Genomic DNA, 27,511 nt, shown 5'->3' on the forward strand with positions numbered 1-27,511 from the left:
CAGGGGCTCTCCAAACGCACATGACACCCGCAGACCAATCCATCAAAGTCTGCATTCCAAAACGTCACTACTTCCCTTCCGAGCCCCGACGTGTGCCCATACAGTAGTTTTCTCCCACATATGAGGTATCAGCGTACTCAGGCCAAATTGGACAACAACTTTTGGGGTCCAATTTCTCCTGTTACCCTTGGGAAAATAAAAAAATTGGGGACTAATTGATCATGTTTGTGGAAAAAATACGATTTTTTTATTTTCATGCCTGGGCATTATAAACTTCTGTGAAGCCCTTGGGGGTTCAAAGTGCTCACCACACATCTAGATAAGTTCCTCAGGGGGTCTAGTTTCCAAAATGGGATCATTTGTGGGGGGTTTCCACTGTTTAGGTACATTAGGGGCTCTCCAAAGGCAACATGACACCCACAGGCCATTCCATCAAAGTCTGCATTCCAAAACGTCACTACTTCCCTTCCGAGCCCTGACGTGTGCCCATACAGTAGTTTTCTCCCACATATGAGGTATCAGCGTACTCAGGCCAAATTGGACAACAACTTTTGGGGTCCAATTTCTCCTGTTACCCTTGGGAAAATAAAAAAATTGGGGACTAATTGATCATGTTTGTGGAAAAAATACGATTTTTTTATTTTCATGCCTGGGCATTATAAACTTCTGTGAAGCCCTTGGGGGTTCAAAGTGCTCACCACACATCTAGATAAGTTCCTCAGGGGGTCTAGTTTCCAAAATGGGATCATTTGTGGGGGGTTTCCACTGTTTAGGTACATTAGGGGCTCTCCAAAGGCAACATGACACCCACAGACCATTCCATCAAAGTCTGCATTCCAAAACGTCACTACTTCCCTTCCGAGCCCCGACGTGTGCCCATACAGTAGTTTTCTCCCACATATGAGGTATCAGTGTACTCAGGCCAAATTGGACAACAACTTTTGGGGTCCAATTTCACCTGTTACCCTTGGGAAAATAAAAAAATTGGGGACTAATTGATCATGTTTGTGGAAAAAATACGATTTTTTTATTTTCATGCCTGGGCATTATAAACTTCTGTGAAGCCCTTGGGGGTTCAAAGTGCTCACCACACATCTAGATAAGTTCCTCAGGGGGTCTAGTTTCCAAAATGGGATCATTTGTGGGGGGTTTCCACTGTTTAGGTACATTAGGGGCTCTCCAAAGGCAACATGACACTCACAGACCATTCCATCAAAGTCTGCATTCCAAAACGTCACTACTTCCCTTCCGAACCCCGACGTGTGCCCATACAGTAGTTTTCTCCCACATATGAGGTATCAGCGTACTCAGGCCAAATTGGACAACAACTTTTGGGGTCCAATTTCTCCTGTTACCCTTGGGAAAATAAAAAAATTGGGGACTAATTGATCATGTTTGTGGAAAAAATACGATTTTTTTATTTTCATGCCTGGGCATTATAAACTTCTGTGAAGCCCTTGGGGGTTCAAAGTGCTCACCACACATCTAGATAAGTTCCTCAGGGGGTCTAGTTTCCAAAATGGGATCATTTGTGGGGGGTTTCCACTGTTTAGGTACATTAGGGGCTCTCCAAAGGCAACATGACACCCACAGACCATTCCATCAAAGTCTGCATTCCAAAACGTCACTACTTCCCTTCCGAGCCCCGACGTGGCCCCATACAGTAGTTTTCTCCCACATATGGGGTGTCAACGTACTCAGGACAAATTGGACAACAACTTTTGGGTCCAATTTCTCCTGTTACCCTTGGTAAAATAAAAAAATGGGGACTAAAAGATGATGTTTGTGGAAAAAATACGATTTTTTTATTTTCACGCCCGGACGTTATAAACTTCAGTGAAGCACTGGGGGGTTCAAAGTTCTCACCACACATCTAGATAAGTTCCTTGGGGGGTCTAGATTCCAAAATGGTGTCATTTGTGGGGGGTTCCACTGTTTTGGTACATCAGGGGTTTTCCAATCGCGACATGGTGTCCGATCTCAATTCTAGCCAAAAACGTCAAATGGCGCTGCTTCCCTTCCGAGCTCTGCTATGCGCCCAAATAGTCATTTACACCCACATATGGGGTATCAGCGTACTCAGGACAAATTGCACAATAACTGTTAGGGTCCTGTTACCCTTGGTAAAATAAAAATTGGGGGTGAAAAGATCATTTTTGTGGAAAAAATATGATTTTTTAATTGTACCGCTGTACGTTATAAACTTCTGTGAAGCCTTTGTGGGTTCAAAGTTCTCACCACATATCTAGATAAATTCCTTGGGGGGTCTAGTTTCCAAAATGGGGTTACTTGGGGGGGGTTTCCACTGTTTAGGTACATCAGGGGCTCTCCAAACGCGACATGGCGTCCGATCTGAATTCCAGCCAATTTTGCATTGAAAAAGTCAAACGGCGCTCCTTCCCTACTGAGGTCTGCCATGCGCCGAAACAGTGGTTCCCCCCCACGTATCAGGTATCAGCGGACTCAGGACAAATTGCACAATAACTTTTGCAGTCCAATTTCTCCTGTTACCCTTGGTAAAATAAAGAAAATTGAACCTGAAGTATTTTTTTTGTGAAAAAAAGTTAAATGTTCATTTTTTTTTAATATTCAAAAAATTCCTGTGACGCACCTAAAGGGTTAATAAACTTCTTGAATGTGGTTTTAAGCACCTTAAGGGGTGCAGTTTTTAGAATGGTGTCACTTTTGGGTATTTTCTATCATATAGACCCCTCAAAGTGGCTTCAAATTTGAAGTGGTCCCTAAAAATAAAATGGTGTTGCAAAAATGAGAAGTCGCTGGTCAATTTTTAACCCTTATAACTTCCTAACAAAAAAAATTTTGGTTCCAAAATTGTGCTGATGTAAAGTAAACATGTGGAAAATGTTATGTATTAAGTTTTTTGTGTGCCGTATCGCTGTGATTTAAGGGCATAAAAATTCAAAGTTGGAAAATTGCGAAATTTTCAAAATTTTCGCCAAATTTCCGTTTTTTTCACAAATAAACGCAAGTTATTTGAATGCAATTTTACCACTAACATGAAGTACAATATGTCACGAGAAAACAATGTCAGAATCACCGGGATCCATGGAAGCGTTCCAGAGTTATGACCTCATAAAGGTACAGTGGTCAGAATTGTAAAAATTGGCCCGGGAGTTAACGTGCAAACCACCCTTGGTAGTGAAGGGGTTAAAGAAAAAAGCCAAATCTCAATAAGAAAGCACAAAGTGTATTAGTAAAGTAAGGCTACTGACTGGCTCATGATGCAAGCTGTGCCAATTCATATAAATTGAACTGAATTAAAAATCAGCCCAAATAATCAAAGTGCAAAGTGCATAAATAAAGAAATGGCTGCTAAGTAGTTCATGATGCAAACAATGCCAATATGTACAAATTGAAAGTTAATCCAAAGACATCCAAAGACATAAAAAGTGAAAGGAAGTACCTGTAAAGTGCTTGATATATGAATCCCAGCTGCCACGCGCTCTTGGAGCACCTTCTAGGGCCGTGGGGATACTTGGTACCGGGCCAGTTCTTAAGGGGATGTGTCACGGCAGCAGTAACACTGGGCGCCGAGTGAAAATGATGATAAAGGGGAATAAAGTTTGTAAAAGATAGTTTGTAACGCTCCTCCCGGGCTCTGAGAGGTATAGTATTGGATGCAAGTGTCTGGGTTCTGGGTAGGGCTCCATCCTTACCTGAGAGTCAATTCTTATGGAACTAATTTGTGGACTTCCATGCGCTGCTCGACAAAATACAGAATCCCAATTATGGTGAAAGATTAATCATTTATTCCCAACGCATTCCGAAGTAAGGACTACTTCTTCCTCAGGGATGAAGTTGTTTGTCATCCACTGAGGAAGAAGTCCTTACTTCGAAACGCGTTGGGAATAAATGATTAATCTTTCACCATAATTGGGATTCTGTATTTTGTCGAGCAGCGCATGGAAGTCCACAAATTAGTTCCATAAGAATTGATATATCAGCGGTCACTTGGTTGACCTTTGGACGTGCAGCAGCTGACTACGAATCTCATGTGCTTGATCTCTCCTACAAATAGGTGAGTGAATTTCTTTTATTCTTTTAATATTAACCCGGATAAGACCCTATTGCGCTTTTTTTGTTCCTATAGTATATTGCATTGATCCTTACCTGAGAGTAGAATACCACACCTCTGGATGAGGTGCAGTACCTCTGTGGCAACTGAACCCTCAGTGGCACCACATACCCCCCCGTTAAACACAGGACGTCCTCGGGCTGTAACAGAGCAAACAATTGTTACAACATGCATAACATTTTTCGGCAATGCATTACAAGAGGATAACTGTTAGCGGGAACTCTTCTTCCCTTTATAATAGGCATTTTTACTTGAATGTTGCATAACACCACTATAATATAAATTTAACTTTAATATGTATAGACACTATTTAAAGAATACGAGATGTTACTTTACGATAAATATGCAGTATAGCTGTACTATAAATAAAACTTTCTCTTTCAAGTTCAATAAACTTCAGCATTCTTCTCTTAGTCTTTAGTGCAATATGGGGGACCCGTCTCAAACCCCCAAAGTAGGCCTTGGGCATGGCTACAAGGCATGCTGGTCATCCTGTTGAACCACTTTTTGGCCACGCCAGACGGTTTTGATTCTTTGGACACTAGAATGTGAGCGCAACACTCACCACGTAAACTGTAAAACCAATAAGGAGCACCTTAAGAAGTGCTAACTATATACAATAAAGTTTTGATCACTCACTGTCCATGATCTCAATGTCTATTAACTTCAATAAGGAGCAAAACCTAACCAGAAAAATTTAACTATATACAGTTACATTCTGTCACTTATTTACTTCTTCTTCCAGGGAATACATTCAGGCAGCAGCAGAACCACCAGTAGGTTCCTGGTGTCTGCCATCTGGTCCCAGGCTAGATTTCTACATGCCTGGCAGGGTTTGAGGGCTGACGGGGGTTTTAATGGGCCTACTAGGGTCTCCTCAGTCATCGGGGCAGGGTTGGTCACAGTACCTGCGTCAGATGTTTCTCCGGTGCCGGACTCCTCTTATTCCTCCGCTGGGGTCGGGGATGCTGGTCGCGAGGCTGTTCACCGCATGATCTTCTTTGGCAGCAGGGCCACCTTCCAGCTTGTCACCGCCGAGAGCTGCAACTTCAGGAGCTGGTGGCTCAGTTCCTCCACTTCTACTCCAAAGAACTCCGGGTCCATCACTGGCAGCTGGTCCTGGCTTTCATCCTGATGGCTGGGGAAGTCCTCCGCTTCTACCCCACGCTCCAGATAGCCACCGCTCGCCATGTTGGTTCCGTGTTGTTTTCTGTTGCACCCACGTGTCTCCCACTCTCTCCTTCATGGGCGGTTCCTCTTCCTGCTCCTTCTGTTCCCGCCATCCTAGGTTAGGAGGCAGAGCGGATTTCCCTGGCTGACGGACATATTCATTTCACATAAAAGTAGTAGCACTGAGTGGGCATGATCTTCGCGCTTTTCTCCCAGGATCCACCCATGACAACACTCATCACTCTTCCCGCGCGCCGTGGGTCGCAGTAATGGCAGAAATTTTTACAGTTCAATTAAAGTCTCTGGCGCACAGTATGCCGGGCTCTGAGATCCTGTTCGTGACGCCAAAATGGAGCGCCCGACAGAGCCGTGGGCATACTCGGTACCGGATCGGTTCTTAAGGGGATATGTCACGGCAGCAATACTGGTCTGTGGCCCTGGGTGTCCAGTGAAAATGATGAAAGGGGAATAAAGTTTATAAAAGATAGTTCGTGATGCCACCTGTGGTATTCGGCAAATAGGAGATGTTAGCCGACGCTGCTTGAGGAGACAGATGGGGCTGACAGTGATGTAGCAGAGTTGTTACAGCTCTCCACAGGTAGAGCTAAATCCCAGGGCAGTTGTAGTGTGATACGATGGTGATGATTGTGGTTGTAGTGCAGAGCAAGTGACGCAGTAGATAAATTGGAGGACACAGCAGTGTGCAGTCTTCACAGGTATTACTCACAGTTCTGAGGTTACAATCCCCAGCTGGGGTGCTGTGTCCTCAGGGTCTGTGGTCCAGACAGCTCTCAGGTAAATTGGGGTACAATGTGCCAGAACCCTCTCCAGATGTTCCTTTCCTGGCCATCTCACTGCACTGGCTCCCTCCTTTCCTGCCCTGCGCCTTCACACACAGTTTCCCAAGCCAGCAGCCCCAGATCTTGTCGGGCGACGTGCTTTAGGTCCCCTTGATCCTATCTTGCTGACTTTTCAGCGAATGTGTTGGATGTGGCTGCAGCACATGCAAATACTGCAACCTCCGGTTAGCTAGCTGAGTTCTTAGTTTCTCAACTAGCCTGGGGCCGGTCCCCTACTGCAACCTGGTCCCTTCACCCGACTACGGTCGGCATGGATGCGGGCCCCAAGGGTGGATTCCTCACTACCTGTGCCCCTAGAAACCCTTCTTCCTCTCTTCCACTGAAGATATCTTTCTGTTGTTTTCTCTCTTTCCTTTCTATCTTTCCACTGTTAGCTGGTCCAGGAATGAGCTCCTCACTGCTCAAGTCCCCAGCACCAACTGAACTCTTTCCCTCCAACTGTCACTTCCTTCAGCTCCCCCTGCTGCTTTCTCAACCAAAACCCTCGACCAAGCTCCTCCCGGGCCCTGAGAGGTATAGCGTTGGATGCAAGTGTCTGGGTTCTGGGTAGTGCTCCCTCTTTACCTGAGAGCAGAATACCACACCTCTGAATGAGGTGCCGTACCTCTATGGTGACTGAACCCTCAGGGGTGCCACACTCTCAAAAGGTGGCTACTTTGAAGAACCTAGAATATAAGACATATTTTCAGTTTTTTCACACTTTTTTGTTAATTATAATTCCACATGTGTTAATTCATAGTTTTGATGCCTTCAGAGTGAATCTACAATTTTCATAGTCATGAAAATAAGAAAACTCTTTGAATGAGAAGGTGTGTCCAAACTTTTGGTCTGTACTGTATGTGTGTCACTGATATATATATATATATACACACAGTATATATACTTATTCTTTGTGTATATATCTATTCTATCTATATTCTATTCTAACCTATTCTATTCTAAACTGTACACGGCAGATTATTTGGCGGCATTTAATCTATCAAATATATATATATATATATTCTGTATATATATATATGTTTTGAAGAAAATTTGGTTTTAAAACGATGTGTACAGTTGTGTATTACAACTGCTGCATGTAGAAGCTCATGGTAAAATCGCATTGCATACGGATTACATACACAACACATGTCATACAGATGTACCATGTAAAAATCACTTGGAAATCGCATTACACTCGCATGGCACTCCTCCAATTTTTTGGTCCAAAAATCGGATCATTTTTTTCTCACATATGGGTATTAGCCCTAACAGATGATGTGGGGTGAGAGAAGGTTCCAGGGTATAAGCTGTCATCAGAGATGTCCGGCAGCAACTATCTCAGAGAGAGTACAGGAGCGCTTGACTCAGCCGACTGTTCCTATGTATAGAGGAGCTGGTGGTCCTTCATTTGGCAGACATCTTCTTTTTGTGTATGGGGGGCTTTATATAAAAGAATCCATGCTGATAACTGATTCTCCACCTTGGTTTGGGTAACTCTTTCTATTACTTTGCAAAGAAAGATGATTACATTTTCTTACACCTTTGCAGAATATTGTAATTCTGCTTAGAGACGTTTGACTATGAAACTATATGATCTTCCACTTAAAATAAAGTATATATCTGGCTGAACCCAGTGTTATCTTTTTCCGTAGGTGTACTGTACACATCAGCTATATATTAACAGCCTAGCCTGTCAAAGTGGAGGCCAAGGGCTGAAGATTTGGTAGACAATTCATTTGACCTGCATGCAACCTTTGCTCCAACTAGTTAAAGTTTTACAGATTAACTGAAGTGAAGTCCAAGCCCCGACTTGTAGATTGTGAGGAGGTATAAAAGGACCACATCTCCATTTTCTGTACCTGCAGAACCTCCTGGCACAATGGCGAAAGGCTTCTATGTGAGCAAGATTGTGGCCTTTGTCGGCATCTTCTTCGCCATAGCTGCAGTGGCAACAATAATTGCTCTAGCCGTCGTTTATGCGAATGAGAAGTCAAACAATAAGGCGGAAAATGGAGGAACTACCACCACCACCACCACTACTGCTCCAACTAAAACCACCTCATCAGTAAAACCTACAACTCCTGCATCCAATGAAACATGGGATCAATATCGGCTTCAAGGATTTCTAACTCCTCATCACTATGATGTTGACCTCAGACCTGTATTAGTTAAAAATGCTGCGGGACTTTACGTCTTTCATGGGAAAAGCACAGCTCATTTCCAGTGTGTTAAAGCTACGGTCTATGTCATCATTCACAGTAACAAACTCAATTATACTTCAAAAGTAGTACGCGATGAAAACAATGTGGCTATCGAAATAATTAAAGATTTTTTAGTAGAAAAGACTAACTATTTGGTGATACAACTCAAAGAACCAATGGTGCTATTAAAAACTTATACACTTCACACAACCTTTGATGGAGAACTGGCAGATGACCTGGCAGGATTTTACCGCAGTGAATATGTAGAAGATGGTGTCACCAAGTACGTAATACTGCAATAATGATAGCAATCCATCTATTATCCATCCATCTATCATCTATCTATCTATCCATACATTCATCTACCTATTCATTATCTATCTTCTATCTATCATCTATCTATATTTCCATCATCTATCTATCACCTATCTATCATCTCTCTATCATCTATCATCTATCTGTCATCTATCTATATTTCTATCATTCATCTTTCTATCTATCTATATTTCTATCATCTATCTATCATCTATCAATCTGCATGTTTACAGATGGTTGTTTATTTTGCTAATTCTTATTGTGAAGAGAAATGCTTTTTGATATAATGTAATGTCATGTAGTAATGTAGTTATTATAATTGGTTTCTCTGTTTTCTTACTAAATTGTACACTTGGTGACAGGATCATTGCCACCACACAAATGCAAGCCCCTGATGCAAGGAAGGCTTTTCCCTGCTTTGATGAGCCGGCTCTGAAGGCTACTTTTAGCATCATCATCAGACACAAGAAAGAAAATGTAGCACTGTCAAATATGAATATTACAGGTAAAGGTTTCCTTATTTGAAAAATTAATAGAAAATTAAATAATAACTGACTTGTGCTCTGTTCATATACACACGTACAAGTTTAAGGTTTTCATACTGAATATTTTTAAAACATGGCTAAGTGTAATGGAGAACAGACAGATAGATAGATAGATAGATAGATATGGGATAGATAGATAGATATGGGATAGATAGATAGATATATAGATAGATAGATAGATAGATAGATAGATAGATAGATAGATAGACAATGTTGATTGCAACCCAACAGCCATAATATAGAGAATTCCAAAATACTGCAGGCAGCACTCCAAGAGCAATAAGTTACAAAAATGTATTGGCCAATGTGTAAAAAACAGGCAATGATTTGGCTCTAATACACAGAGATTGATACAGATTCTGTGTATTGGAGCCAAAACGTTGTCTGCTTTTTCACAGTAGCCAATATATTTTTGCAACTTATTGCTCTTGGAGTGCTGCCTGCAATATTTTGGATTTATATACAGATAGATGTGAATATATTATGTATGTTTATTAAACTATACAGGGAAATTTGATGTAGAATTTGCCAACACATGTTAAGCAAAAAGAGGACAGGATGTGGGACGAGGACAATATACATGTAATGAATCATGATACTTCAATAGACAGTATAAGACTATCTGTGTAACCTGCTGAGGATTGAAAGTGAAGTATGGTACGGCGGAGAGCAGTGTCAGACTATTGTGCCAAGACTTCACCAGTTAGGATATGTTCCCACATTTATATATATAAAAAAGAGAAAAAACACCATTTTTCTTTTCACTATACTTCAATTGAATTAGAAGTCAAATTTGGAAATTTGTCAAGCAGATTTGCCTTAGCAATCAACATGTTGCTCCTTTGTACACATGAAAAAAGTTTACTTTGAAAAAACAGAACCACATGATTTCACATTGAACTGAATAGGAATCTTGGAAGAGTATTGAAGAGATCAATAACTGTGAGAATATGCCCTTATGTTACCCTTACATTAATATAATCCCCTACCACTACATGACAAGCTAAGGCTACTTTCACACATCAGTTTTTTGCCGTCAGGCAGGATCCAGCTATTTTTAGAAAAAACGGATCCGGCATAAATTTTGGAGAACTGTAGAAACGGATCCGTTTTTTTGCTGGATCCGTCTAGCAGGTTATATCTGTTTCCTGGGGGCTGGCCAATTGGATCTGAGCATGCGCAGACTTAAAAAAACGGATCCGGTGGCTGGATCCGTCTTTTTCTGGATCCGGCGCATTCCGGCACCCATAGACTTTCATTGTAACAAAAAGCTGGAAGCGCCGGATCCGGCGCTTCCGGCTTTTTCGCCGGAGACAAAAAACGTTACAGTAGCCGTTTTTTCCAGACGCCGGAATGAGACAAGTAGCCGGATCCGGCAAAAAACGGATGAAACGCAATGCCATCCAGCGCGATCCGGCGCTAATGCAAGTCAATGGGGAAAAACTGGATCCGGCATTGCATTTTGCCGGATCCGGTTTTACAAAAAAAAGCCGGATCGCGCCTGACGGCAAAAAACTGATGTGTGAAAGAGGCCTAATTACCTGACCTTTCTTTGCACATCCCTGGCAGACACATTCTCCATGGATTTCTAGGACATGCAGCTGTGTGTCCATGAACAGGGAGCTTTTATCCCCGTTAGAACGGAGCGGCAGTGCTCATGCTCGGCCTACAACTACATTTATTCCCTATGGGGTAGCCAAGCGCTGTGCTTCACTTTTTCTGGCAGCCTATTACAGAATGAATTAATTGGTGATCAGCCGTCTAATCTGCAGCGCCATTTTATAACATGGATAAAAATTCCCCATTCTGCTTATTTTGTGGGTTTCAGCAGTGGTACACCCATCCTGGGGATAGGCGATAACTTGTTTTCACTGGACAACCCCTTTAAATGCTGCAGTAACAATATATGGTACAGTACATTGAAATAAATGTGCTTAAAATTGTGCTTGATATTAAAAAAAATTAAATAGCACTATAAAATGTTAATATAGTCTATTATACCATTTGACCTGTTTGATGATCGATACAGTGATACCAGAATCTGCTCATCCATAGTGATAGCACAAAACCTGCCCTCAGCCCATATTATAGTAGTTGTTGTGGAAATAGCTGCACTGTAACTATTTGCTATGGGCAACAAGGTCCATTTTTGCATTAGGGCTTGCTAACATGTAGTGTTTTTGCTGCGTAGATAATGTACAAAAAAATGTGCATAAACTTTGCAAAATACAATAATTAGTGATTCATTGACTTGTGTACAGAATTTGTGGTAGAACTCACCCCAATGAGCCAAATGTAACCACGCCAAAACTTGGCGTCTCCTAGGTAAATTTGCGCATGTCACAATTTATCATGGATGTGTTGTTAAATACTCTGCTTTTTCACAATTCACATTACTTGACAAAGGTTTACACCTTGAGCCAAAACATCGCAGAAGCCCATATGGGCTAATAAACCCCTATATTTTTTCTAAGAAGGAGTGCTGTCTTCATCTTTTTTGTACTATATTGAGGATCGTTCTGTGCCTGGAAGGTCTGGCACCCTTTTTTCACATACTACTTGCTAGTGCTGCTTTCAACTTTCTTTTATATTTAGATACATAGATAGTTATAGATAGATACGATGGATAGAATTATGTTAGTGTGATGTGTAATCAGTGCTTTGCGTGCTTATTTTTCTGTACTTGTAATAAATAAATTAAAAAAAGGCATGTGGTCACCTGTAATTTTTATAACCAGCTGTAAGAATATGCCCTTACATTACCCTTACATTGATATAATCCCCCTACAGCTAAGTGATGTTAATATTCTTGGACGGGGCCAATATCCACAAAGGTTCCCAGGCTATTAATATCAGCTCACAGCTGTTTGTTTAGCCTTTATTGGTTATTATAGGGGCGACCTTAAAGAAAAATGATGTGAGGTCCCCCCTATATTTATTAACCAGCAAAAGATAAACAGACAGTTTTGGACTGATATTCATAGCCTCGGAAGGGGTCATGGATATTGGCCAACTCCCAGATTAATAACTTCAGCCCTCAGCCTCCTCAGAAACAGTGCATCCATTAGATGCACCAATTCTGGCATTTAGCCTCCACTGTTCCCACTTGCCCTGATGTGGTGGCAAGTGGGGTAATAATTGTGGGGTTGATGTCAGCTGTTTGATGGCAGCTGACATCAAGCCCAGGGGTTAGTAATGGAGAGGCGTCTATAAGACACCCCATTTTCAAAAGTAATAAAGACACAACCAGAGTAAATTCCTTAATTTGAAATTAAAATTCCCTGACCCTCTTTTAGCCATTTAAGCAACAAAAATAAAATGAAAAAGCAAAGTTATACTCAACTTTCCACCGATAATCCATTAATGGCCATGTCTCATGACGATCAGTGATGCAACCTCTCCCCACACCAGTCGGAACACACTGAGCTGAGCATGATAAGCTCTGCCTGTGACCGTCGGTAACCTTAACGTGTGCATTGAATACAATTGGTGTGTGTATGTCCATATTTGCGGTCCTTAAAAACAGACATATAAAATGGACGTGTGAAGAAGGCCTTAGTGTGTTCTCTTTTACCTATAATTATATAAATTATATTAAGCTTTATGTCCCATAAAAACCATCTTAAAATAACACATTTTTTGTGAAATAATTGATGCATATATAGATGAAGAAAACTTGGTCACCATCACAAACAGGGCTGTATTACATTCTTTTAATAATTTTTAAAAAATAAAAGTATTTTTCTTTCAGATGTCTACACTGAGACGTGGAACGCTGAGGAATGGAACGTCACAACTTTTGAAAAGTCTCCAAAGATGTCAACTTATCTGGTTGCCTTTATAGTTTCTGAATTTGATTATGTTGGTAATGACACTGTGAGTATCTAGCTAGATATCTATCTATTTATCTATCTATCTATCATCTATTTATCCATTGGCAGACACAGACAGAAAATGGCCCCTGTGCTAAAACTATGTATGGGCCTTTTGCAGCCCAACAGTTCATCATAATGATATCCAAGTGCAATGCGATGTTTCACACGCACCCATAGACTTAGACTAGTGCGTGTGATCCCAATTCAGCATTCAATCGCAGCATGCTGCCTTTTTTCCCCTTTCGAGCGAGATCCCATTGGAGAGAACAGAAGCATAGGATTAAATTGGTAATATGATTTTTAATCAGATTGCATTCATCCGATTTAATGGCAAGTGGGAGCAAGCCTTAACATTGACTAACAGCTCTGCAGTGCAACATTGCAGAGTCAGCTGTCAGTTAATGCCAGGGCATGCTTACAGATGTCGCTTACAGTAGAGTGAGCGCTGCAGGGGTGGACACTGACAGCTTGGGGCCCCTGTGAAAGAAATGTGTCTGGGCCCCCCTCTCTGCCCGGTACTCTGCTTATGATGAGAGCAATCTGACAATGGAACCCCTGGAGTCTTGGGCTCCGAGAAACAAGACAGATTGTCCTTATTATTACTGCCCTGCAAGCAGGGGTGTGCACAGCAATCGCAGTATCCCATAGCAAAAGTTCTATTTTGGCCTTCCCACACTTCTAAAAAATATAGTTAATTATATTTTTTAAATAAGATGGCGATATACATATACTGTATGTGTGTGTAATAAATATAAATATATATTGTATGTACTCGAGTATAAGCTGGCCCGAATATAAGCCGAGGCACCTAATTTTGCCACAGAAAACTGGGTAAGCTTATTGACTCGAGTATAAGCCGGGTATGCATTGTCCCCTCATCCCTGTCCTGCTATGTGGCTCCCCCCCCGTCCTGTGTATGTGGCTCCCATCCTGTCCTGTGTATGTGGCTCCCATCCTGTCCTGCTAAGTGGCTCCCATCTTGTCCTGTGTATGTGGCTCTCATCCTGTCCTGTGTATGTGTCTCCCATGCTGTCCTGTGTATGTGGCTTCCATCCTGTCCTGTGTATGTGGCTACCGTCCTGTCCTGTGTATGTGGCTCCTGTCCTGTCCTGTGTACGTGGCTCCCGTCCTGTCCTGTGTGTGTGGCTCCCGTGCTGTCATGTGTGTGCAGCTCCCGTCCTGTCCTGTGTATGTGGCTCCCATCCTGTCCTGTGTACGTGGCTCCCATCCTGTCCTGTGTACGTGGCTCCCATCCTGTCCTGTGTATGTGGCTCCCATCCAGTCCTGTGTATGTGGCTCCAATCCTGTCCGGTATATGTGGCTCCCATCCTGTCATGTCTATGTGGTCCCAATCTAGTCCAGTGTGGCCCCCCCAATCCGTATGACTCGGCTCCCCTGTCCCAGTGCATGGCTGAGCTGCCCCCGTCCTATTCACCCTCCTCCATGCCGTCGCCAGTATCCATCCCTGCATCTCAGTCCCGGGGCTGGTAGCTTTTTCCTGTGCTGAGCGGTCACATGTACCGCTCATTAAGGTAATGAATATGCACTCCACGCCTATGGGAGTGAAGACGTGTGCACATTCATTACTTTAATGAGCGGTACATGTGACCGCTCAACACAGGAAGAAGCTGCCAGCCCCGGGACTGAGATACAGGGATGGACCAGCGACGGCACAGAAGAGTGTGTGTATGATCTCTTGATCTCTTATGTTAGCCGGAGGCTGCAGGTGCTCCCCCTCCCCCACCAGCTTTCTGGCGTATAACTCATGTATAAGCCGAGGGGGGGGGGGGGGCGGCGTTTTCAGCACAAAAAAAGTGCTGAAAATCTCGGCTTATACATGAGTATAAGATATATCCATTACCATTCATTTCTGCTGGTCCCAGCGCTGTCGTACTTTCAGTCAGGTAACAACTGGTGTCAGCTGTCAGTGAATAGAACACTGCAGACGTGGCTGACACTGTAGTTTGCACATGACAGCAAGTGTGCAGAGCACGATCATGTACATATCATATGACATTATATGTCTGGTATCTGTATCATCTGGTATCTGCTCTATTCATTGTCTGTGGAACTGATGGAAACAGCCAAGCGCAGCGCTCAGCAGCTCTATAGATAATGAAGACAGCTGGGGGGGGCTCAGTGGTCGAATCCCCAGTAATCAGCAAGTTATGCATAATCTGATGGATCACACATACATCATATATACATATACCGTACTTACATACACACATATACCGTACATACATACAGATACACATATATATACCGTACATACACACACATACCATACATACATACACACATATACCGTACATACATACACATACATGTACCATACATTCATACACAGATACACATACATATACCATACATACACACACATACGCATACCATATATACACACATATACCGCACATACATACACATACATATACCGTACATACATACACACAGATATATCGTACAAACATACACATACATACATATACCATACATACATACACATACATATATCGTACATACACACACAGATACACATACATATACCATATATACACACACATACACATACCATACACACATACACACATATACCGGACATACATGCACATACGTATACCTTACATACAGTAGAGACCAAAAGTTTGGACACACCTTCTCATTCAAAGAGTTTTCTTTATTTTCATGACTATGAAAATTGTAGATTCACTCTGAAGGCATCAAAACTATTAACACTTGTGGAATTATATAAGAGAATGCCAAGAGTGTGCAAAGCAGTAATCAAAGCAAAAGGTGGCTACTTTGAAGAACCTAGAATATAAGACATATTTTCAGTTGTTTCACACTTTTTTGTTAATTATATAATTCCACATGTGTTAATTCATAGTTTTGATGCCTTCAGAGTGAATCTACAATTTTCATAGTCATGAAAATAAAGAAAATTCTTTGAATGAGAGGTGTGTCCAAACTTTTGGTCTGTACTGTACATACACACGGATATTTTGTACATACACATACCATAGATACATACACACATATACCATACATACACACAGATACACATACATATACTGTAGATACATACACATATATCGTACCTACACACATACCATACATACACACATATCGTACAAACACATATACCGTACAAACACATATACCATACATACACATACAAACACTTTTATACATATATAGTATACACATACTGTACACATATATACATACAATATTTAAACATATACAGTACATACACACACTTACATACACATATACCGTACATACATGCACATAGGCATACACCATTTATACATAAGCACATATACCGTACATGCACAGATTCACACACATATACCTTACATACATACACATACATATAGCATACACACACATTCACACACAGATACACACATATACTGTACGTACATACACACATATGTACATGTACAAACACACACATGGTAATCTATGACAACAGGTATTCTGTTCAGATGAGCTGTGGAGGATGTCGGCCTCATAGCTCTGAGATCAGGTTGAGAGGACTGCAGAGCCCACTGTGGGGGATGGGGACACAGAGCAGAGAGGATTTCAGCTTCCAGCTGCTGCAGTGATCTCCTCCCCCTACCGCCTCTCTGTGAGATGTCCTCTGCTGTGAGCCGCCTCCTCCTCCCCGACCTCTTCTCTGAGATGCTGCAGACTGCTGGGAATGGAACAGTGGAGGGAGCAGAAGACCCCCTGTAAGTCCTCCTCTTCCTCCACTGTTGCCCCCCTGTGTGCTGTGCGGCCGGGCCCCCTGACTACATGTGAATTCTCACCATTGGGAAGTGCCATGGAGGAGGACAGAGACAGCAGCCAGTGAGCGCTCTCCTCAGTCTGGTGGGGAAAGCGTTCATTAGCCAGCGTCTCTCCCTGCATGACACCCCCCGTTTGAACACCTGCACTCTGCGTGCCGCGCTCTCCCCATCTCTTGGTATTCGCATGATTACGGGATGGAGTTAAAGGGCCCTGTAATGCATGACATCGGACCCCGCTCACTCCTGCCCAAAATCTTGACTCTGTGGCCTCATAGCAGCTGCATACTCTGCCACTATGGGCAGTATGCCCTGCCGGCAGAGGTCCCCCTCCACCTCCGTGCCCCGGTGCAGTTGCACTGGCTGCACCAGCGGTATGTCCACCCCTGAATTGGTGACCGTACCAGGTACCAGTGCTGGCACGCTGCATGACTGAAGTCCGGTGACTTCCAGGATAAATAAAGTTCATTTTTTTCATGGATGCCACACATTCAGTACTGCAGCCAGACATCTTTTTAGCCCTATTAACTATATATCTGCAGGTTACTAGTTGTTGGCAGCGGATTTATCTCTGTACTGTACAGCTGTTCAACAGTGTATATATACGGTATATACATTTTTTCCACTATACAGCCACTATTGCATTGTGTGTCAGGTTTAACATGTAACATTTGGTGGAAGAATCTCTTTAAAGGAGATCTATCCCCTTTTTTATATTAATGATTGTTAATTATGTGATTATGTATATTTATAACAGTATTAAAGAAACTGTTGTCATATAATGAAATCATCAGATTCGCTCTGCTTGCAATACTAACTAAACTCTGCTATGTTAGTGGAACTGCTGCCTCTGCAAAGCAAAGCACATGAAATGACTATCACTCATTACGGTGTTCTGCATGTTCAACTTCAATGCAGAGGGTGGTGTAGCTGGTGACAATGTCATCTCGTCTGTTGTCCTTAGCAGGGCCAGAAGAGCTCAGTCACTGTTCACAGCAAAGCAACTGTGATGATTTGACTTCTGCAATTTCCAGAGTCAGTAAAAAATAAAATGTAAAATATATGCATATACATGTACACCTATATATGCAAATATTTTACATTTTATTTTTCACTTACACTGCAAAGTGCAGAAGTCAAATCATCACAGCTGCAATATATAGCAGAGCTCAGTCCAGCATTCAGAGCAGAGCAACTGTGATGTTTTAACTGCACCTTGCAGTCTATAAAAAAGGTAAAAAAACACATATATATGCATACATACAGTTGTGGCCAAAAGTATTGACACCCCTGCCATTCTGTCAGATAATACTCAGTTTCTTCCTGAAAATGATTGCAAACACAAATTCTTTGGTATTATTATCTTCATTTAATTTGTCTTAAATGAAAAAACACAAAAGAGAATGAAGCAAAAAGCAAAACATTGATCATTTCACACAAAACTCCAAAATGGGCCAGACAAAAGTATTGGCACCCTCAGTCTAATACTTGGTTGCACAATCTTTAGCCAAAATAACTGCGACCAACCGCTTCCGGTAACCATCAATGAGTTTCTTACAATGCTCTGCTGGAATTTTAGAGCATTCTTCTTTGGCAAACTGCTCCAGGTCCCTGATATATGAAGGGTGCCTTCTCCAAACTGTCATTTTTAGATCTCTCCACAGGTGTTCTATGGGATTCAGGTCTGGACTCATTGCTGGCCACCTTAGAAGTCTCCAGTGCTTTCTCTCAAACCATTTTCTAGTGCTTTTTGAAGTGTGTTTTGGGTCATTGTCCTGCTGGAAGACCCATGACCTCCGAGGGAGACCCAGCTTTCTCACACTGGGCCCTATATTATGCTGCAAAATTTGTTGGTAGTCTTCAGACTTCATAATGCCATGCACACAGTCAAGCAGTCCAGTGCCAGAGGCAGCAAAGCAACCCCAAAAACATCAGGGAACCTCCGCCATGTTTGACTGTAGGGACCGTGTTCTTTTCTTTGAATGCCTCTTTTTTTCTCCTGTAAACTCTATGTTAATGCCTTTGCCCAAAAAGCTCTACTTTTGTCTCATCTGACCAGAGAACATTCTTCCAAAACGTTTTAGGCTTTTTCAGGTAAGTTTTGGCAAACTCCAGCCTGGCTTTTTTATGTCTCGGGGTAAGCAGTGGGGTCTTCCTGGGTCTCCTACCATACAGTCCCTTTTCATTCAGATGCCGACGGATAGTATGAGTTGACACTGTTGTACCCTCGGACTGCAGGGCAGCTTGAACTTGTTTGGATGTTAGTCGAGGTTTTTTATCCAACATCTGCACAATCTTGCGTTGAAATCTCTTGTCAATTTTTCTTTACTATCCACTTCTAGGGAGGTTAGCCACAGTGCCATGGGCTTTAAACTTCTTGATGACACTGCGCACGGTAGACACAGGAACATTCAGGTCTTTGGAGATGGACTTGTAGCCTTGAGATTGCTCATGCTTCCTCACAATGTGGTTTCTCAAGTCCTCAGACAGTTCTTTGGTCTTCTTTCTTTTCTCCATGCTCAGTGTGGTACACACAAGGACACAGGACAGAGGTTGAGTCAACTTTAATCCATGTCAACTGGCTGCAAGTGTGATTTAGTTATTGCCAACACCTGTTAGGTGCCACAGGTAAGTTACAGGTGCTGTTAATTACACAAATTAGAGAAGCATCACATGATTTTTTGAACAGTGCCAATACTTTTGTCCACCCTCTTTTTTATGTTTGGTGTGGAATTATATCCAATTTGGCTTTAGGACAATTCTTTTTGTGTTTTTTCATTTAAGACAAATTAAATGAAGATAATAATACCAAAGAATTTGTGTTTGCAATCATTTTCAGGAAGAAACTGAGTATTATCTGACAGAATTGCAGGGGTGTCAATACTTTTGGCCACAACTGTACATTATGTATATATCTAACTTTTTAACCGACTCTGTAAAAGTGCAACAGGCAAATCATCACAGCTGCTCTGCTCTGAAAAAGAGCCTATAGTGCCCTATCTAGTGACACTGTGACAACTGAGAGCCAATCAAAAGAACAAAGATCCTCCAAAAGCGAGATAATATTTTTTTTTATTCAATTACCAATGTAATTTAAAAGCATAATAATAACATTGGACAAAGGAGATGGCAACACTTGCAGTACGGAACACAAAAGACACTGTGCAAGTGAATAAATAGTTAGTACCTACAGATATTGTTAAATATAAAGTGCACAGAGAAATAGGTAACACCTAATGCAAGCAATATGTTATATAGCAGGAGTTAATATCAATAGGTGACATGTATCAAACCAGACATCTCAAGGAACAGAATATTATTACATAGGGTGCAAAATATTTCAAAAAGTGCCAAGTGCATAAGATGTAGAAATAATGCATGGCGATGCTGGAAGATGTCCCAAACCTGTACTGCAGATCAAAAAGGACGTATATCAAAAATAAAACTATAGTAGCCTTAATCCGAACCTTAGTTCCGCAGAGAGGCCAGGGAGGTTATTCCTTACAAAAATAACATTTTCTGTGGTGCTTAAGTCAGGGTTACCAGTAAATATATTTACCCACAGTTGAACTTGTGACAGTGGACCCCTTTACGCACGTTTCGGTTTGTTCTTCCTCAGAAGAAAAAAACACTTATAACACCAGCTTGAAAAAAAAATAAATTTTCAAGCTGGTGTTATAAAGTATTGTAATTTACTGAGATAATGACTTTTGGGTTTTCATTGGCTGTAAGCCATAATCATCAGTCACCATTAACAGAAATAAACACTTGAAATGATCACTCTGTCTGTAATGACGCTATATAATATATGAGTTTCACTTTTTCTATTGAAGAACGGAAATAAATTAACTTTTTGATAATATTATTATTTTGTGAGATGCACTTGTAAATGATTTTTCAGGTTTTATACCATTAGAAAAAAATAAATATGAAAAAAACATTAACACTTTAAATTTTCAAATTTTTATACATTTTAGTTTTTAATGATAAATTCCTTTTAAAATGTGGGGATGGGGTTCACCCAAAAGTGCACATACACCTTTAATACCTATCGGTTGAGCTCCTATATACTAATTGTAATGACAAAATTTATTTTGATCAGTGTTGGATGACAAGTTTATTCTGTGACCTAAAGAAATACACAGTATATTGCAATATTTACTATATTTGCAGGTTAAAATTTGGGGTCGTAAAAAAGCAATTAAGGATGAGAATCAAGGAGAGTATGCTCTGAATGTCACCCAGCCAATTCTGGATTTTTTTGCAGGCTATTACGATGTGAAATACCCTTTGCCAAAATCAGGTATGTGTATGGATATAGAGTCCAGTGGTGGCTTCTAATACTATTTTATACTAATTTAATTTAGATAATGTGGGCATTGATGTTAAAAATGTAAATTCAAAGTGATCCTCCAATAAAAAAAACCCTAAAATTATGAAAAGGTACTACCTCTTACCCTGCCTGGTCCTCGCAGGCTAAATCCCTGTGACTGTATATTGTGGTGCTGAGAAGTGGCTGTCATGAGCTACCAGAAGTCTGTAGGGAAGAGAGCTGTTACCTGTGCAGGCTTACAGACAGCAGTTTTTACAGATCTTATTGTGGTTTTCTCCAAATGCATTGCAAAGGGTGAACTCCGCAATAAATCTGCACAAGAATTCGGCACAAACATTTCCCACAACAAATGGATGAGTTTTTATAAACCCCATTTACATGTACTGTAAATTGCTGCTGCATGGAAGGGGGACAAGGCTGATCTGAGACACCAATAATATTACATTTATACTATGTACTGTTTAGTTTTACTTGTTATATGAGAGAAAATGGATTTAATGAGAAATAAAATTTGCTGATGGGGAATTTGCTGGGATTGTTTATGTATTTTGTAAGTTAAGATGTGAATTTTGGCAGCTACACAGATAAATTAGTGCTTTAATAGTGAAGTCTCTCCCATAGACCAGGTGGCCCTCCCAGATTTCGGTGCAGGAGCCATGGAGAACTGGGGACTTGTGACCTACAGAGAGACTGCGCTCCTTTATGACCCCTTGGAATCCTCCATTGGTAACAAGGAGAGGGTGGTCACAGTAATAGCTCATGAGCTGGCACATCAGGTTGGTTACCTTTAATACTATTTAAGATATTATATACTACATATCATGTCCTTAACCCCTTAGAAACATGTGATGGTGTCTCCGCAGTGTTGGATGTTGATCTATATGAGTTCATTCATCCTCATTTTTCACAGTCTTCTACTAGGCATTGCTCCTACTGGCCAGTTTCCTACTCCACACTGATGAGGGGCAATACCCCGAAACAGCTGTCTCTGGATGGATACCATGTTTTGGCATAGGTGGTTTCCTTCATTGGAGACTGCCCTTCCCGTGGTTGTTCCCTCCCGGGGAAAGACCTGGCTAGTCATTGCTTGCGTTGAGAAACATGTGATGGTGTCTCCGCGGCTTGTGTTTTGCATATATTTACATATTTCCCATAAGGGTGGGGGCATTGCCCTAGAATCACTGTGTTGAGAAACATGTGATGGTGTCTCCGCAGTGTTGGATGTTAATCTCCATGAGTTCATTCATCCTCATTTTTCACATTCTTAACCCCTTAGTGACAGAGCCAATTTGGTACCAATTTTTAAAATTCAGACCACTGTCAATTTATGAAGTTGTAGCTGTAGAACGCTTCAACGGATCCCACTGATTTTGAGAATTTTTTTCATGACGTATTGTACTTCATGTTAGTGGCAAAATTTGTTTGATATAACTTGTGTTTATTTATGAAAAAAATGGAAATTTGGCAAGAATTTTTAAAATTTTGCAATTTTCAAACTTTTAATTTTTATACCCTTAAATCAGAGAGTGATGTCACACAAAATAATTAATAAATAACATTTCCCACATGTCAACTTTACATCAGCACAATTTTGGAAACTTTTTTTTTGTTAGGACGTTATAAAATTTGACCAGCGATTTCTCATTTTTCCATCAAAATTTACGAAACCATTTTTTTAGGTACCACCTCACATTTGAAGTGAGTTTGGGGGGTCAATATAACAAAAAATACCCAAAAGTGACACCATTATAAAAAATGCACCCCTCAAGGTGCACAAAACCACATTCAAGAAGTTTATTAACCCTTCAGTTGCTTCATGAGAACTAAAGCAATGTGGAAGGAAAAAATGAACATTTTACTTTTTTCACAAAAAAATTACTTTGGAACTATATTTTTTTTATTGTCACAAGGGTATCAGGAGAAAATGGACCACAAAATTTATTGTGCAATTTCTCCTGAGTGCGCCAATACCCGTATGTGGGGAAAAGCCACTGTTTGGGCGCATGGCAGCGCTCAGAAGGGAGGAAGTACCGTTTGACTCTTTGAACGCAAAATTGGCTGGAATCAATGGTGGCGACAAGTCGCATTTGGAGACTCCCTGATGTACCTAAACAGTGGAACCCCCCCATTCTAACTCCAACCCTAACTTCAACACACCCCTAACCCTCATACCAACCCTAACCATAACCCTAACCGCAACCCTAACCCCAACACTCCCCTAACCCTAATCCCAACCCTAACCGCAATCCCAACCATAACCACAACCTTAACCCTTGCCCCACCCTATCTTTAGCCCAATCCTAACTTTAGCCCAACCCTAACTCTAGCTATAACCCCAACTATAAGCCCAACCATAACCCTAATGGAAAAATGATCACTGTGATAGGGTCTATTACAACAATAGGAAAAATTTCCTATTGTTGCCGGGTGCTTGCCAGTAGATCTCAGCGGTCGCACTGTGCATGTGCCCGCCATTTTCTTCTCTTAAGAAGACGCCGCCGGCCGGGGGACAGGACCGGGGATGCAGGAGGATTCAGGGACACCAGAGGTACTGGGGATGGGGGATCAGGGGACCCCAGTTCTCTCTCCTCTGATGTGTGATCAAATCAAAGGAGAGAGCAATTAAATGGTAAATCAGACTTTTTTGTGAGGTCGCTGTTATTCCATTAATAACGGCGATCGCAACACTGGGGTCGGTAAAAACTGACCCGAATCATGTTCTCTGAGGTCTTAGCTACCCCTGGTAGCCAAGACCCCGGAGAAATTCCAATGCTGGGGGGCGCTATACCCTTATTTCTCAGCGCCATTAAAAAGCGGCACTGAGGAATAAGTACCCTTAACTGCCGCTGTAGATATCGGCTGTCGTTAAGGGGCTAATTAAAGGGAAGCGATCAGGAAAATGTTACTAATGAACTAGCAGTGTGTTTGTATACATAGCAAGACATCTAATTTTCAGACTAATCATGACTACAAAACTCGATTTTTTTTTTTAGCTATGGCGCATTGAATTACCAAAAGGCATGTGTCATTGTTATTGTTGTTTTGAGACCTATACAACGATAGCAGTAGACTGATTAGTAAAATCCTCTAGTGAATGATGATTCCTAGGAATAAACAGCAATGGTTTTGATCAAATCAGAAAAAATTCAGCCCTGAAAATGTAACAGAATTACGGGGCATGTCATTTTTCATTTGTCGACAGTATGTTTGCTCATTTGTTTTTGTGAACCATTATGAGTATACAGTATTAGAGTCCATAGAGTTCAACCTATAGCTTATCATATGGATCCAGAGGAAGGCAAAACCCCCATGGGGCAGATACTAATTGACTCATATCAGGGTAAAAAAATTTCCCAACTCCACATAGTGCCTATAACCTGTAATATTATATTTGTTAAGGAAGGTATCCAGACCCATATTGAATTTTAGTAGTGAATCAAACATTGTGACATCATGTGGCAGAGAGTTCCATCTTCTCACGCTCTTACAGTACTGATTATGATTAACCCTTCTTTCCTCCATACATGCTCCTTTGTTCCCGTTGCAGGCCTAGGTGTAAAAACATCATTACAAAGATCTCTGTACTGTTCATCATATACTTATACATTGTAATAAGATCAGCCCTAATCTTTCGATTTTCCAAACGGAATAACCCCAAGCTTGATAACCTATCACTTGGTATTGCAGTCCACCCATTCCCTTAAAGGGAACCTGTCACCAGGAAAACACTGTTAACATGCAGAAATGGGGCTAATTTTCAGGGTTAACAGCGTTATTATGCTGTCCGGCACCTGTACACAGCCGACTGTAGAGGGGAGAAAAGGATCTTTATTCTCCCTGCTAGCATTCGTCATTCTGGGGCGATTCAGTCACTGCTCTGAGTATACAGAGCGGAGCTGTAACCGCTCCCCGGTCCTAACCGACACTGGGTCTACATTGGGCTCAGCTGTCAATCAGGGCCGGGGGGTGAGGTTACAGTTCTGTAACCTGTGACTGAATACCGAATGCTGGCGGAGAGTATAAATATCATTTTGTCCCCTCTGCATTTGTCTGTGTTCAGGTGATGGGCAGCATCATAATGCTGTTAACCTGCAAATGAACTCCATATCTGCAGATTAATAGCGTTATTCCTGATAACAGGTTCTCTTTGATAACCTTGGTCGCTCTTCTCTGCACCCCTTCTAGTTCAGCTATATCCTTTTTATACCCTGGAGAACACAATTGTACATAGTATTCTATGTGTGGTCGCACTAATGACTTTTGAGTGCAATTCTCGAACAGTGAAATCTTCAAAATCTCTTCTATACATTGGTGCACTACGCTTTAAATATAAGTTTATCAGAATTTGACCTCTAAACTGGTATACATGTAAAAGTCAGTCTGCAATTAAAGTCAGTTAACCATATTGCAGCAGAAATTTCCTTTATATGTATATAAACTTACACAGTAACCTTAACTACATGAGATAATAGCAGGATAGTCCTTTGTATGCACAGTACTTGAAACATTTCTTCTTTTCTACATCTCTTGTAGTGGTTTGGGAATCTTGTAACAGTTCGATGGTGGAATGATCTGTGGCTGAATGAAGGTTTTGCCTCTTATGTGGAATATTTGGGAGCCGACAAAGCAGAACCTACTTGGAACATAGTAAGTCTTGTGTAAGGTGTGATAATAATTCTGGAGTCCCAGATAATTAGTCAGGATTCCCCTGTATTCCCAGCATGAGTGAGTGGTGATGTGATGTGCCAACTGGATTCTCATCCTCTTTTCATCTCAGCCTGGAAAGCCCTGATAAATGCTGCTTCTGTAATTCATATAGCTGTGCACACGGGTGTAGATCTCATAGATGTAGACCATGTGGCTTCTACGGGCCCTTTGCAGATAAAATGTCCGACCATAGTTGGTCCCAATGCTTTGTACAGGGCATCTAGAACATAACAGTATTCTCCTCTCCATATGAATTATACTGCTTGCTAAAATGGAAGCAGGGAAACTAAAACCAGGTTTTTGTGTCGGTAAATCTGAATTAGTATTGGACTGAGCCCCCATTTTGATTCCCTTTATGGTTGGCCATAACTCCTGCAAAAGTATCCCAATTTTCTTTCATTTCTGAAGGTACTAGAGGTTTTGTAAAATCTCTGCATAACATAATTTAGTAGTAAAAACGAATTATTGAACTTCTATTCTACATAATATACTGTATGTCCTGTATACATACAGTATATGTTATCTATTATTACTGGTGTCTACTGATTGATGAAAGTGTAATCACCCATCACAACCAACCAGACATTACGTGAAATGACCGCTTTGCTGTTTACGAATGTACAGAATTTGGATCAAACTGACATATGTTTCTTACAATTACAGAAAGACCTGTCAGTGCTTTATGACGTACACAGAGTCATGGCAGTTGATGCTTTAGCCTCTTCTCATCCGCTCACTTCAAATGAAAATGAAGTGAATACTCCATCTGAAATAAGTGCACTTTTTGATTCCATCACTTACAGTAAGGTAAATAGTTTAAAGAGCTTGTCTTCGGCGCACACATGTACACTGTCATGATCCAGTCCAGAGTTTGTTTTCTGCTGTCTTCTCTTTGGACTGGTCATGCGGTGGTTTATCCCCTCTGCCTCAATCTGGAGCTGGCTGGGCTATTTCAGTCCTCTGCAGCCTGCGGGCCAAAGTCAGCTATACTGCAAGCTTCTAAGCTAGTGCCTCTGACCTGTATTCCTTTAGTGTTCCTTCTACCCCTGATTACCTGGACTTGTGTATGACTCAGCTTGATCTCTGGACTCTGCTTCTGGTTTTTCCGTTTCTGATACCACGCTTCCCGACTGGCTTTTTGACCCTCTGGCTTGTACCCTCACGCCGTCTTACGTCTTTCGTTTCTGATACCACGTTCCCGGTAGGTCCTGACTTCTTCCTCATCCATGACTATGCACTTGCTGTCTCCTTTGGTACTTCTGCTCCTGACAGTTGCTGACTTCAGCTAGTCTGACCAATCTTTTCGTTACCTCTGACACGTGTGCTGCTGCTTTGTTTTACTGCGCTGTGTGTGCAACCTCTCTTCCCTCACCAGCACCCCCTGGTGGAGGTTGCGCTGTACTGCACTGCAGCAGCACATTACATACACTTGCTATTCACATTCAGTGTCCTTGTAACAGGCGACTTGAGGACTCCATACAGTTACAACTACGGAGTCCATGTATCGTATTATGCTACGTTCCTATGAGACATAGCCCCTAAACCCAGGACATCTGAATATGCACATTGCATAAGATAAAAAGGTTGTCACTGCAATGCGTAGGTCGGATTTTACAACTTTATTCTTCCTCTCAAC

At 41.5% G+C, this 27,511-nt stretch overlaps 1 protein-coding gene across 1 annotated transcript in view; it reads left to right on the plus strand.

The window, feature by feature from the left end:
- Positions 1 to 7,951: 7,951 nt before the first annotated feature.
- Positions 7,952 to 27,511, plus strand: part of ANPEP (alanyl aminopeptidase, membrane) — a 74,209-nt gene continuing 54,649 nt past the window's right edge. Inside the window, exons 1-7 of the mRNA XM_073568660.1 lie at positions 7,952 to 8,592; positions 8,987 to 9,129; positions 12,921 to 13,045; positions 21,009 to 21,138; positions 21,790 to 21,944; positions 25,702 to 25,815; positions 26,539 to 26,682. Coding sequence (XP_073424761.1) covers positions 7,988 to 8,592; positions 8,987 to 9,129; positions 12,921 to 13,045; positions 21,009 to 21,138; positions 21,790 to 21,944; positions 25,702 to 25,815; positions 26,539 to 26,682 — 1,416 coding nt within the window. The 5' untranslated portion in view covers positions 7,952 to 7,987. The remainder of the gene's footprint in view (positions 8,593 to 8,986; positions 9,130 to 12,920; positions 13,046 to 21,008; positions 21,139 to 21,789; positions 21,945 to 25,701; positions 25,816 to 26,538; positions 26,683 to 27,511) is intronic.

This window comes from Dendrobates tinctorius, unplaced genomic scaffold, assembly GCF_039654945.1.
Source record: "Dendrobates tinctorius isolate UK_male_01 unplaced genomic scaffold, ASM3965494v1 ptg000022l, whole genome shotgun sequence".
NCBI classification, from domain to species: domain Eukaryota; kingdom Metazoa; phylum Chordata; class Amphibia; order Anura; family Dendrobatidae; genus Dendrobates; species Dendrobates tinctorius.